General features: G+C 38.2%; 1 protein-coding gene across 2 annotated transcripts; it reads right to left on the bottom strand.

The window, feature by feature from the left end:
• Positions 1 to 1,652: 1,652 nt before the first annotated feature.
• On the bottom strand, positions 1,653 to 9,633 carry FGG (fibrinogen gamma chain). 2 transcript variants are annotated; one of them, XM_019977301.2, is made up of 10 exons: positions 9,477 to 9,633; positions 9,331 to 9,375; positions 8,966 to 9,149; positions 8,761 to 8,854; positions 7,147 to 7,277; positions 6,717 to 6,850; positions 5,616 to 5,800; positions 3,891 to 4,168; positions 2,399 to 2,568; positions 1,653 to 1,874 (listed from the first exon to the last, which is right to left on the bottom strand). In XM_019977301.2, the coding sequence occupies exons 1-10, from the start codon at positions 9,546 to 9,548 to the stop codon at positions 1,860 to 1,862; spliced, it is 1,308 nt and encodes a 435-aa protein (XP_019832860.2). In that variant the 5' UTR covers positions 9,549 to 9,633; the 3' UTR covers positions 1,653 to 1,859. The 2 variants fall into 2 exon arrangements, with proteins under 2 accessions (XP_019832860.2, XP_019832859.2); XM_019977300.2 differs by lacking the exon at positions 1,653 to 1,874 and having other exon boundaries at positions 2,099 to 2,568.
• Positions 9,634 to 14,560: the final 4,927 nt, after the last annotated feature.

The following is a 14,560-nucleotide window of genomic DNA, read 5'->3' as shown; positions in this document are numbered from 1 at the left end:
AATGCTTCTAGGTTGATACAGAGATATTATACTTATGAAACATTGTATTCATTCCAATCATTGTACTAATAAATCACCTTGCTTGTTCATTTTTCCAATGTTAATATTTTCTAAATTTCCCACTGCTATTAAGTATTTATTTAGTATTTAAATAATTATTTACATTTCTGCATAGAGCTATTTTCTTTTTCAAAAATAATTTTCTTCAGATAAATCACTGGAGTGATATTGTTATACTAAAACTTATTTATGTTCACATAACTGTTTTATAATCAAATAGCTCACCCGAAGGATTTTAATATTCTCAAGGGTAGATTGTATGCATTCTGCATTTAGAGGTGGTTTGGAGCATGATGAGCTGGAAACAGGTAAGGTTGGGAGCATGTTGAATACAAGAAGGAGGCAATTGTCATTATCCTGGCAAGAGATACGTTTCCCAACTAGAATGCTGGCAGTGAGTATAGAGAAGGAAATGAATATAGTAAATATGCAGAAGGTAGATTTGACAGACTTAATGATGTAGGGAGGAAGGAATAAGGAAGACTTACTCCTTGTTTCTGGAACTTGAGAACTAGATGGAATAGAACGGTATTGGGAGAAAGGAAGGTGCTACCATGGCCAGCACAGGGGCTAGTACAATGAGGGCAGTCAATAAATAGTTGAAAGAATGCTTCATGCATACATGAATGAGGGCTACAGACAATGAATGTTGTTACTATTTCTCCAAAGTCTCCCAAGTATTTGATTGTATACCTATAAGTTGACTTACTGTTTATCTCTTCAATAGGATGCTTTTAAAATCAGGATTCATGAAAACAAAGAAGTGAGAGAATTAGGAAAGAAATTGTGAAAGGGAAGGCAATCCAAAGTCAGTCCTCAGGACTTCAGAACAACCAGATCTTCCCCTGCCTAAAATCAGTCACTTTTCATAGTCAACCTTATACCAGCTTATGTAGACACAGCTATTCCTTACAGAAACTGGAGATTCTTGATCTCTGGCTATTGCAATAATGGCTTCATTCCACTCAACTTGTTCAGCAGTGAGGGGCTGGGCAGATTGCTCCCTGGAGCCCTCTGCTCTGAGTTGCAGTTCTCTCTGAGGGCCCACATATGGCCACAGGAGCCTGGAGCTCAAGGGCTTTGCTGAGAGAATCCCCAGACAGCCTTTTCTCCAGCTGCACTTCAGGTACCATAAACTGTTGTGTGATTGTGACTTGTGTTTATGTTTTTATATCAAACTTTGTCATTTGGGGTTATGTATTTTTCTGTATTTGTCTTATAAACCCTGGAGGGCAAAAGCCATGATTTCTATTTCCTTTGTAATTCCCCAAAGTGAAAGTGAAGTCGCTCAGTCGTGTTCGACTCTTTGCAACCCCATGGACACCAGGCTCCTCCGTCCATGGGATTTTCTAGGCAAGAGTACTGGAGTGGGTTGCCATTTCCTTCTCCAGGGAACTCACCGACCCAGGGATTGAACCCAGGTCTGCCACATTGTAGACAAACGCTTTACCCTCTGAGCCACCAGGGAAGTCTTAAGAGCCAGGTAATGTTTAGCAAAAAGTGAGGACTAAGCAACTACTGATGATTGCCTAACTGTATTAAATTGAAGGAAAGTGATGGTTTTTAATGGTCAATAAAAGGTACCACATATCTAGTCTTAGGAAACAAAATATTTATTGAAATGGTATGTAGATAAATTATCACCGGCATAAAACTGTTAGTGGAGTTTTCAACATGGGTTCTTTTTACTTTTAAAGTGAAGTGAGGCTTTGCAAGTCCATTGTCCCATAGGAAAAATATTATCTTTTTCTTTTCAGATAAAGTTCTTTAAAAAAGTAAATCACTTTTGAAATGGTCTTTTATACGTCTCCAGCCTATGATCAAAACAAAAAATACATTAAAAAGATATAATTATCTCCATTAAAAAAGAATAATTAAATAGGAATGATTGAGAGGTAATGAAATACCTAGGCATTTGAATTCCTAAAGTCTGCTCCTGTTATATTAGTATATACCAAACTATTTTTAAAATAATTTAAAAAATCACCAAGACCCAATTATGTGTGATCATTAAAATGCAAAATATGAAAAAAAAACGCAAAATATCACAATGAATTTATTATATATTTAGGAAATAAGCTAAAATATTATCTCATCAAATAGACAAATTTATAATAACTCTGTGTTTAGTAACTTGGGAATACAGTCCAAAGTGAGTTTTAATTGCCATTCAGAGCTAAATATCCTTAAAGAAAGACTTAAAATTAATAAATACGGTAAGAGAAAACGAGAAGAAAATTTCAGGAAAGTTTCTGAAACTTTGTGTGTTAACAGAATGAACAGCTCAGGGCAAAATGACTTAGTCATATTCTATTTCAACGTGATGTTCTACTCCGACCTGTTTGGCTCCCCCCAGTTGGTGCTGCTGTCCTTCTCCGATGGCAAGTCTGTTAAGTGGGATTATCTTCATGGTGGTTTTCTTCATGGAATACCACCGGGATTTCCATGTGGCCCAAATAATGCCATTATCATAACCATTAGGAGTAGATGTTTTTGAGTAAGTGCCACCTGAAACAAACCATAGATCTGTGTATCACCACTCCCGAATCTCCTCCCCGAAGAAAGTCCATAAAGAGCTGTCTGTTATGAAGTGCACTGTCAATTACATCAGATTTATAGTGCTATCTACTAACTGAAAACATCCATAGAGACTCAAATTCTTGATTTACAATTGACATAAACTTATTATTAAACAAACTTTACATCTGTATCGTGTTTTCTGGCCACACTCATAAGTTAAATGTATTCACTGCTAACAGGGCTAGAGCCCCACATTTCCCTAATTGGTCTCTCTCCCTAAGCTAAGTCATGCTAGTTTCTGCTATTATGGACCCTCTTCCTGAAAACAGGTTAGAATGGCAGTCATAATTCCTCATCAGTTGGATTCAGGTCATCTGAAATCACAATTTTACTGGAAAATATTGGGCTTCCCAGGTGACACAGTGGTAAAGATCCCGCCTGCCAATGCAGAAGACTTAAGAGATTTGGGTTTGATCTCTGCATCAGGAAGATCCCCTGGAGGAGGGCATAGCAACCCACTCCAGTACTCTTGCCTGGGCACCTTCCTTGAGAATTTTTTCTAATTACATGGTTTTTTGGTGCAAAGATAAGTTAGGTTTCAAAAACATATTGTGAAAACCGAAAGGTAAAGGTATGTAGTTTTGTCATTAAGTCATTTAAGACAGGATTCCAAGTCACCTCTTGGCTAGGACAGTGCCCTGAGAAGGTAAGACTGCCATTTTCTTGGGTGAGGACTTCCCCATGCATACCTGTTGGGGTATTCCAATAGTTTGTCAGTAAGTAAAACCAGTGCTCAGAACTACTCCAGCCTTAGGGCAAACTATAGCTTGCCCTCCCCCTGTGGTAAAATAAGCATCTACACTCCTCAGGCTGGATTCTTTTCCAACTTTCACGGACCTGTAGACTCTCCAAGATATCCCTGCCTTTCACTTAATTCCTCTAGACACTGTTCACTGATTCCATTTGACACACAGCTCATGGGAAGCTGAGCCAGGCTACTGTGTTAACAGCATAGACATGGCAATGTTAGTCCATCCAGATAATATATAGGGTAAGACTAGAGGAGACACCATAACCCAAAGTATCAACCTTGATGGAAGCATCATGAATATCACTGCATAGTTTGCAGCAGGTGGATTTCCTATAGAGGGGCTAATTTCAGGTATAAGCTAGAATTATCCAATTCTGGCTTAAAATAAAGAACTATATAGCAAGCTCCCAATATCTTTACTAATTATTTCTTCCTTATATTTACTTTTATAAAAATATAGATCATACACAAATTCATGTATTAAGAAAGAAAGCCATACCTTGATAATAAACTCCATTGAGGTGGCCAGCGTGACATTTGTTCATCCACCAACCAGATCCATCCTGTTCAGCACAGTTGCCATCATACTTATCATTGTCACTGTCCCAAGTACTGAACTGCATGCCATTATGGGATGTGAAAAACTTGTCACTAGAATCATCGCCAAAATCGTAGCCATCAAATGCATCTCCAGCATCTCCACCAATGAAGTAAGCATATGTCAGGCGGTATTTGTCATTTTCACCTGTCACCTTGAATGAAGCATAATCTGCAGTGCTACAAAGAAGGAATAGAGATCTTAAACCCTGAGCCTTATAAGTCATCTCAGAAGTTCCTTCTTTCATAGGACAATTGTTAGGAATTTTAAACTTTGCTTCATAAGTCTGAAATGTGGTCACCGAACAAAATTTTTCACAAATCTGGCATGGGATAACAGGTGTGGGGAACAGTCTCAAGGTCATCAGCACCACCCAGGATGGGTCTAGAAGCTTTCAGGACATCCAAGGGAAAACTAAAAACTTCAGCTATCCTGAATGCTTTTTGCCTATAGTATCCTAATAGCTAACCCAGATATATAGATGAACCTAATTTCGCATTTTCCACTTTTATCTCAGTACGTAACAAGTACACACAGTTCTCATAAACCACATTAATTATCTGAAAGTGAGTGACCATTAATTAATACAGCAAGCTGAAAGGAACTATAGTTCCACTAGCCACTCATACTGTCTAGAGGGTTTTTTCTTTCTGAAGGAAATGTGGGAGTGGCAAGGAGAATTTCCTTGAGCATCACATAAAAGGAGTGATTCCTGTGTAGCCTACAAAACATGAACTGTAGGGTCAGAGAGAGATTCTCCCCTGGAAAATAATTGTACATGAAAGCCAGAATTCTATGGAGTGCAGGGAAGAATGGGCCTTGGTGCATAAACAGAGATTTCTAGAAAACATTGAGCTTCCCTGATCTCCAGGACTTAGGAAATGGAGGATGTTCTCATAGGAGAAGGTCTACTGACCATGGTATTATACTTTCTGGTTAAAAATTTTAAAAGTGAAAATATACATTTGGGCACAGACTATATTTCATCATGTCATAGACATAACAAGAGGGCTGGATATTGTTTTCAATTTCTATGAGGTATACAACACTTAAAGTGTCCAGACAGCTCTGTGCATAGAAGGAACTCCAGCTCACCAAAGGTGGCAGCTGATTTCATTGTAAGGTAGCTCCTGGATTTGATTGACTGGATTTGATTCCCAGTCATTAAACACTGAGAAATCTGAAAAAGCTAGATTACTTTCCATCCAGGATAGCAGCTTAAGATGGTGGGTTATAAGAGGTGAACTACCTGAGTTTAAATCCAATGAATGCAAACTTGGAAAAGTTAATCTGTAAAATGGAATTAATAATAATTCCAGCCTCATGAGCTATTTGGATTTAAGTTATCATTTCATGTGCAATTTATGGTACATAAATGCTCAGGAAATATTAGCTATTGTTTTGTATGATTCCAGGATAAGTGGATTATACCAAAACACTCAGATCCTGCCTGAATGGGACCTAGCAGCTTGTACTGCCCAAGAGCCAAACTGACTTCTGGGGAACATAGTTGAATGTGCTCTTCACATCTGTCAGACTGTTTTCCCCATTATTCTGCTGAGAGCTAGAAAGTGCATACTCCAGGGTGTCTCTACAACAAAAGTTAGAAGTCCTTCTTGATAGTACCTGGTTCTGCCATTCCAGTCCTCCAACTGTATTCTTAATACATAAGGGATAGTAGACTGTGTGCTTATCAAATGAATCTTCTCATTTCCCAGCCAAAATTCTGTGTTTCCAGTAGGAGACAGATGTCCAAACCCTTCTTTATATTGAATCCAGTTTTTCTTGAAATCCAGACTGCCATCAAGCCTCTAATTACACAATTGCACAGGCAAAAGGAGAGAATGTATTATCAGTGCACATAAGGAAAACATCATAGCCATTTTGTCCAAAATATGGAGGCTATGATTTCATCATTTACCAAGTGACCCTGGGCTAGCTGCCTAAGTTTGCTCACCTGTCTCTTAAATAGGAATAATGATGCTTACTTCTCAGGATAGTTTCAGGGATTACACCAGAGAATGTAAAAGTACCCAAGAAGAAGGCCTGGCACATGATAAATTGTAATCTAGTAGTAGTTTTAAAAAGACTCCTAGAGGACTTCAGAACATCAGCTTGATGTTGCTGATTCTTGTACTGATGGTTGAAAAGGTCAGCCTATTTATTGCTCAACCTGTGTCTACCAGCTAAGCTCCCATCACTCACTTGCTCTGAGTGCCCCCTGCAGCCTTAGCTGTAACAATGGTCAAAGGTAAACAGACTGCAAGAGGATTTGCAGTGGATGCCTGGGGCTGGCAAAGGCTACAGAGGGGCCTGGTCATGGAACAGCCTGACTGCATCCTCTGGGGGACACCATCTTCTGGCGATGGGCAGCCCTGGGTCTTGATGTAAATATCAAGAGGTCCCTCTGTCACTATGAGACTGTGATCATGTGCCATCATGAATCTCCTATAGCAGGGCCAGCATAGTAGAGAACCTATCTCAGTAAAGAGTGAAATCAGACTATATCCTGACTCTGTTACTTATTAGTCACGTGACCTTGGGCAAGTTATTTAGCCTCTTGTGCCAAGTTTCCTTCTCTGTAAACAGGAATAAGCAGGCCAAAACTACCACAAAGGAAAGTTGTGAGTGTCATTGAATTAATGCTTACAAGGTGCTTGGAGAAGTATCTGGCATATGGCAGAACAATTAGGTGTCTATTAAATACACAGGGTGAGGGAAAAATACCTTCTGAAACACAGTCCATCCATTTCCAGACCCATCAATTTCACAGTAGACTAAGAACTGCTGCTTAGCTTTCAGAGGTTTGATAAAGTAAAGTCCACTCTCTTTGGCCCCCTTATTGGCAACATCTTGGCAATCTGAAAAAGAAGAAATTTTTATGGTGGTTTGAAATCCAAGTAAGATTGTGTTAGCCTTGAAATTTTTAACATGTCAGAAACTATTCATATCCTGAGAAGTATTTTCTTATTTCTCAATCATTATTTCTTTCAAAGTAAATTTTCAGCTACTCAAGAAAAGTCTAAGCAATTAGACTGTTTATATTTAATGGCTAGACACTGTCCAGTGTATTTGTATACATTATAATACATACACTCTCCTTTACTTTTTATATCTGCTCTGATGAACTTAATCTCAATAGAAACCTTTCACTTACCTCTCCCAGTTACATCATGTATTTTCACTGTATCTTGACAAGGCTCTTGACAGTTTGCTTCAAGCTGGACCACTTTATCTCTTAGGTTAACGATTTTTTGACTATTTGAGTTATATATTTCTTGCAAAAATCTACAAGCAAAATAATAAGATAACAGATTATTCTTTTCAGACGAATAATGTTGTATATTCTTTTAAAAATACCACCTTATTTTCTCAAGAATTATTTCCTGACAAATTACTCTATTCTTGGAAAAAGTTTAAAATGATACTAATAAATTGAGGTGAATTAAAATTCTAAGCTTTTTGGAAAAGAAAATAACAAAGTCCTTGCCAATAAACCATATCACTGTAAGTGATCATTCTGATTTTTGTTTCTGCATAAAAAGCAACAGATAATAAAGTACATAAGTGATGAGCCTGTTTAAGACAACCTGCTGATTATTCTTAGGACAAGATTCTTAGGGAAGGAAAAGCTCTGTTTAGAAATCCACACATGCTACAGCATTATTCCTTTTCACTTGTGGATTTAACTGAAGATCTGTTTATGGACTTCAGTCTATAACTTACACGGGAAAAGTATCTGGGGGATTATCTTACATAAAATAAAACAACAGACATTTTCCCATTCTTCTTAATGTTTCTGTTTACACAACTTCAGAAAAAAGCTAGGGAAAGTGAGAAATGCTGCTTTTGTAGTTCCTCACAGGACTACTTGTCCATATTCCGAAATGATAGAGAGCTATTACACACATAGACTGTTGTCTCTGAGGTTCTGGATAGACAAACTATTTGACCACTTTTTTCTCTATTGCATCTTGGACATTTTCTGCACTATAGTCTCCTTCAGTCTCAACGATGGGCAATAATAATGCAAATCATAATGCCAATAATGATAATAATAGTATCCCTCTGATACCAAAAAGGTGATAAATCCCTTCTGGGCCACTTCTCCTCAGCCACCATTTATCTCAACTTCTTCTGCTACTTTTAGAATAATTTAGGATAAAAATTGAGGAAGAAACTAAAATTGTGTCTGAGACCCAATGTTCGGAAAGTCTACAAGGTCCTGGGAAGTTGTTAACAGAGACGTTTTGCCTTCAAGAGAAGGGAGGACAACACATAATTGCAGGTTCCACACAGCAGGTGGTATTTCAATGTTTGTCACACAAACTTGTCTCTTAAGGCAAGTTCTTTTTTTCTGCTCTTTCAATATAATTTACCAAGATCATTCCTATGTCTCTGCTCACAAATTCCTCACCACCCATTTGTTGACATTTTTATAAAAAGAATTTTATTTTCAACACTCAAATGCCCATCAGTTTGAATTTATGTTGTAAGACAAATGGGAGTGACAACAAACAGTTTGGTAAATATGGGCACAAGGCATTTGAAGACGTCTAAAGCATCTTTCTCTCACATGATCATTAAAAAGTGATCACAATCCAATGCAACTCGTATTACCTACTTCCATCCCTTTCAAGATGGTCAGGCATCATACCAGTTAGATACTACAGCTAGAAAAAGATAAAAAGATTACTTCTACCAAAGCTTGGCATACTGAATAAACCCCAGCTCAGTCTTGGAAAGCGAACTAAAACAAAAAAATGCTTACCGAATTGTTGATTCATGTGTTGTTATCAGTGTTTCATATTTCATAATTTCTTCCATCATACTCTTGGAATTCTTGGTAGCACTCTCTATGTTATCTGTAATATGGGATCAGAGATAGAAAAATACATAAGCAAACAGAACCACTAAAATAACAGCAAAAGAACTTCGTAGATGACTCTCTCAGTCAGTGGCAGTTAGATTCTCACTTGGCTTTGATGGTTGATCAGGGTTATAGCTGATTTGGATTGCTTTGACCAGCTCTCTGGCTTCTGATGTTTTGTTCTCAACCTGATATAAGATGCCTTCCAAAGTTCGTAGATCTTTGTCTACACTGGTTTGGTAATTATTCAGGAAATCTGCAATTCCACAGGTAGTTGGGCAATAACTACCCTGAAAATACAACAATAGTGTGATTAAAAATCCTGATAAATAAAAATAGGTAAAACCTAGACTATGTTTTTAAGATGTCTAAACTGGCAAATGATATTTGCTAAAGAATCTCTTATAAAGAATAAAAATTCCTCTGCCCAAGTCCAGTTCAAACATAGAGAGAAACATAAAAGCGACTTACAAATCTTTCATCTAAGATGCAGCAGTTGTCTCGGGTAGCAACATACTAGAGGAGGAAAATAGAGAAATTTCACTTGCTTATCAGATATTTTCTTATTTCTAAGCTTTCCGTTTAAAACAAATACATTTTGTAAACAGCACACTTACTGCCAGGCATGCTGAAGAAAGCAATGAAAGAATGTAGAAGATTACACTCGGAGGGTGCGAGGACCAACTCATGGTGTCGGCGGGCCCGGGGCTCCGAGCCTGGAATGTCAGAACTGTAACACTTGGGGCTTCAGTTGTCCCTTTATTTAAGCTCCAAGGACTGTAGGACAGCCAGTGGCTGAAGCCGATCACGGGGCCTTCTTACCAGAAGGGCGGAACATCTTTCCCGTCTCTTCCTCATCCTGGCCCCGGACCAATGTTCAGTCAGGTTCCTAGATTCTGCCCCCGGGTCTAAGCTCCTCCTTGCTGGCCCAGCTCAATGCTCCTCCCGGGAAGCCAACTCTCTGCAAAGGCTAGTGAAGCATTGACCGTCGCTAGGAGGAGGGAGAGGGGCCGGGAGGCTGCATGATGCAACCACTTCCAGGACAGATAGAGCAAACACACACACCGCTGACCTCGGCCAGGACAAACTGCCCCTGCCTTCAGATGGAGCCTGGTACTATAACCCAAATACCCCAAATTACCGCAAGTCAATTCTGAGACGGGGGGATGAGGGAACACCAGTATTTTTAACCTGTGCCAATGACAGGTGGAAACTTTGCCTTCCATCAGGTCTCAGTATGTCACTATTACCAGGAATGAATGCCTGACCCACTGCTTTGGCCATTTTCCTGTTTCAAAAATTGAAATATTAGTTTCAACTGTACAAAATAATAATTTGATATTTCTATATATTACAAAATGATCATCACAATATAGTTAGCATGGGTCAGCACACACAGTTGCAAAAAACTTTTTTTCTTGCAATAAGAACTTTTAAGACCTACCCTCTTAGCAACTTTCAAATATGTAATACAGTGCTCTTAACCATAATCACCATGCTGTACATTACATCCCCAGGACTTACTTTAAAGCTTCAAGTCTGCATCTTTTGACACCCTTTACTCAGCTGTTGATTATTTTCGTAGATTCTCAGTTTGCAGTGGGCTTTTTTTTTTTTTTTTTCCAGATGGTTGCCTGAGGACACATGCCCCCTTCATTTATTTTATTTTGTTAACCATTTAAAAATGCTGATTTATTCACTGGCTGCTCTGGGTCTTTTCTCTAGCTTCAGTAAGCGGGGGCTACTCTTTAGCTGCGGTGCATGGGCTTCTCATCTGGGTGGATTCTCTTGTGGAGCACAGGCTCTAGGGCACAAAGGCTTCAGTAGTTCCGGTGCATGGGCTTGGTAGTTGCAGCCCCCAGGCTCTGGAGCACAGGCTCAGTAGTTGTGGAGCACAGGCTTAGTTGCTCCGAAGCATGTGGGATCTTCCCGGACCAAGAATAGAACCTATGTCTCCTGCACTGGCAGGTGGATTCTTTACCACCGATTACCAGGGAAACTCATTTTTTTTTTTAAGTATAATTTACAATGTTGTGTTAGTTTCAGGTTCAGGTGTACAGCAAAGTGATTCAGTTTTATATATATATATATATATATATATACACACACATATATAATTTAAAAATAATTTGAAAGTGTGTCTATATGTGTGTATGCATGTTCAGATTCCCACTATAGGTTGATATAAGAAATTGAATATAGCTCCCTGTCCTATACTATAAACCTTTGTTGGTTACCTATTTTATAAACAGTAGTGTGTATATATTAGTCCCAAACTCCTAATTTATTTCTCCCCTTCCTCCATCCCCTTTAGAACCCATAAATTTGTTTTCTATATTTGTGAATCTATTTTTGTTTTGTAGCTAAGTTCATTTGTATCATTTCTTAGAATCTGCATACAAGTGATATCATATGTGTCTTTCGGGCTTACTTCACTTAGTAGAATAATCTCTAGACATTATTTCATTTTTCATGGCTGAGTAGTATCCCATTGTGTGCATATGCCACATCTTCTTTATCCACTCACCTGCTGATGGACAGTGTGATTGTTTTCATGTCTTGTCTATTATAAATAGTGCTGCTGTGAACATAGGGGTGCATGTATCTTTTCATATCGTGGTTTCCTCCAAATATATGCCCAGGAGTGGCATACATTTACATTCTCACCAACAGCGCAGTGAGCTTTTGAGCTCAGCCCCTCCCTTTGTCTAGAAGTATCAGCTGGTGTAGCAGCATACCTGCTGCAGATGGGAAACAAGTCAGGAGCCTATTTTGTTTTTCCTGAGGTTCCAGCTCGTTAGTTCAGAGTAAAGCCTGGCTACAGGAGGCAGGGGCTAGAAAAATCCATACCGCATATACTGACTAGGAGCGTAACTGGAGGAAATGGGGCAAAAACTAGGCAGGAGCTGTCCTTTTCACTCTGACCCTCAAGTTTCCTTGTGTATTGGGACAGTATGTTTATTATCTTCTCCAATTAATAATTTATAATTATGTACTATCATTATCCCTCCTTTTAATATCCCTCATTTCATTCTCTGAGACCAGCTTACTGCAAATTTTCATTATATATTTAGTGGGAGAAATACATCTAAATTGAGATAAATACTAATACTTCAATGTCTAATCCTAAATCTTTACAAAGAAATAATTGTTTTGACTTGAAAAAAAGATAAATGCTCCTACTGGGTAAATAATAATTATTGTAACAAAATGAATACATTAAAACCAGATGTGTTGCCTTTTCTTTCCTCCTTAATAGTTACCCTCTCTGATTTACCAATCATTGTCAATCACATCACCAAACATCAGCCAATTAAAGCCACACAGTCTTCTTTATCCTCCTGGTTTATTCATCTCATCAGTTGTTGAAGCTTATTGTTAAAACTGCTTTCTCATTGTCACTTCTGTTTTATTGCTGTTTTCTATTTCCATTGCCAATATCCTAAGAGGGCCAGTTTATTTCTTGTCTAGACTGCAAATAGATGGGAAACAATGGAAACAGGGAGAGAATATTTTCTTGGGCTCCAAAATCATTGCAGATGGTGGCTGCAGCCATGAAATTAAAAGATGCTTGCTCATTGAAAAAAAAAAAAAAAGGCTATGACCAACCTAGACAGCATATTAAAAAACAGAGATGTTACTTTGCTGACAAAGGTCCATCTAGTCAAAGTTATGGTTTTTTCAGTAGTCATGTATAGATGTGAGAGTTGAACTATAAAAAAAGTTGAGCACCAAAGAATTGATGCTTTTAAACTGTGGTATTGCAGAAGACTCGAGAGAGAGCCTTGGACTGCAAGGAGATCCAACCAGTTTTCAAGAAAATCAGTCCCGAATATTCATTGGAAGGACTGATGCTGAAGCTGAAGCTCCAATACTTTGGCCGCCTGATGCAAAGAACTGACTCATTGGAAAAGACCCGGATGCTGGGAAAGACTGAAGGCAGGAGGAGAAGGGGACGACAGAGGATGAGATGATTGGATGGCATCACTGATTCTATGGACATGAGTTTAAGTAAGCTCTAGGTGTTGGTGATGGACAGGGAAGCCTGGCATGCTGCATTCCAAGGGGCCGCAGAGAGTCGGACATGACTGAGTGACTGAATTGACTGAGACTGCTTATGCACACTGTCTGTTAACTGATTTCCCTTCCTCTTCAATGGCCTTCTGCTCTAAATCTGTTGTCACACTGCAGACAGATTCATCTTCCTGTAAATGTAGCTCTGATTATGATATTCACCTGCACAAAAACCTTTCTATCTCCCATCACAGTGAAAGTAAACATAATAGACATCCCTTCCTACCACTGCTACTTTTTCTCTCTTGATTCTATTTCCTATACTCTTTAGTCTGGCCACACTAAATCACACAACATCCTTAATGTAAACCATATTGTCCCATCTCTCAGATATGTTTTCTTTTTTATACACTGCTCCTTCAGCCTGGATTGCCTTCACATACACTCCTGCATCTCTGGCTGTGTATTCATTCCTACTTCCCCAAAACTTGGAGAAGAGCATGGCAACCCACTTCAGCATACTTGTCTGGAGAATTCCATGAACCAAGAAACCTGGCAGGCTATAGTCCATGGGATCACAAGGAGTTGGACATGACTAAGAGTCTACTATTATTACTACTACTCCCCCAAACCAAAACCCAAGCTCTGGAGGCCAGCTTCTCCTCTTTAATAGCATTTCAGCAACCTATACATGCTGCATCCACCTCATTAGATTGTAAATACTAATATCCATTTTATGGCAATAGCCATAAAAATATTATGTATGTATGCTTTAGTTGCTCAGTTGTGTCCAACTCTTTGGAACCCCATGAATTATAGCCTTCAAGGCTCCCCTGTTCATGGAATTCTCCAGGCAAGAATACTGGAGTGGATAACCATTCCCTTCTCCAGGGGATCTTCTCGAACCAGGGATCAAACCCTAGTCTCCTGCATTACAGGCAGATTTTTACCATCTGAGCCACCAGGGAAGCCCCTACAAGTGTGTTAAACATTCCATAATGATTTGATAACACTAAATTGAATTGGTCTGGAAGTAAGTCTTTAAATAAAGTTTGCATTTCTAATAACACTTAAAACTTCCAAATTCTAAATGTAAATGACTTTGGCAAGGGTAATTAGGTAAAGGGAAATGAATAATCAATGAGAAAGTAGCTATTGATAAGGTGGATATATAAAAATTATTAATTAGAAACCAATAGCCATCTTCTATAAAGGAACAGCTAGTGAAAATACACAATGGAAGAAAAAATGTACTTATATATATATATAATTTGTACCATACACACATACATATACAACTAGATAAAATATCTAAGGAGAAATTAACAAGAAATAAACAAGATTGATATTATTAAAAATTCCAAACAATACTATCAGGATATAAAATAAGAACTGGTGAAGATTAAAATCATGCTCTATGTCCAAGTAAAGAGATTCAATAAAACTGTCAACTATTTCTGTGATAGTTTAGAACTGTATTGATATTATTATAAGGCTAAATTTGATTTTTTTTGTTGTTGTTCTTTCTCTTTTTCTTCCTTTTTAAAAAAGAGTTAGGTAAGATGTTTCTAAAGTGCAATGAAAGAAAGAAAATTATCTTGGAAAATTCTAAGCAAGAAGAAAAATGAGGGCAAAACTATCTCTCAAACATTAAAGCATGTTATTAATCCGTAATTTTTAAACAATG

This window comes from Bos indicus, chromosome 17 (assembly GCF_029378745.1).
Source record: "Bos indicus isolate NIAB-ARS_2022 breed Sahiwal x Tharparkar chromosome 17, NIAB-ARS_B.indTharparkar_mat_pri_1.0, whole genome shotgun sequence".
Taxonomy (NCBI): domain Eukaryota; kingdom Metazoa; phylum Chordata; class Mammalia; order Artiodactyla; family Bovidae; genus Bos; species Bos indicus.
Note: the sequence above shows the minus strand (reverse complement) of the source record. Positions and strands in the feature narration are given on the sequence as shown.

Bases quoted from the DNA above. Each gene is read 5' to 3' on its own strand.
- FGG (XM_019977300.2), bottom strand. From the start codon at position 9,548: ATGAGTTGGTCCTCGCACCCTCCGAGTGTAATCTTCTACATTCTTTCA. The intron at 9,376-9,476 runs GTAAGTGTGCTG...TTCCTCCTCTAG, and splicing joins TTTCTTCAGCATGCCTGGCA to TATGTTGCTACCCGAGACAA. The intron at 5,801-6,716 runs GTATTTTTCCCT...TTGTGTAATTAG, and splicing joins GATGGACTGTGTTTCAGAAG to AGGCTTGATGGCAGTCTGGA.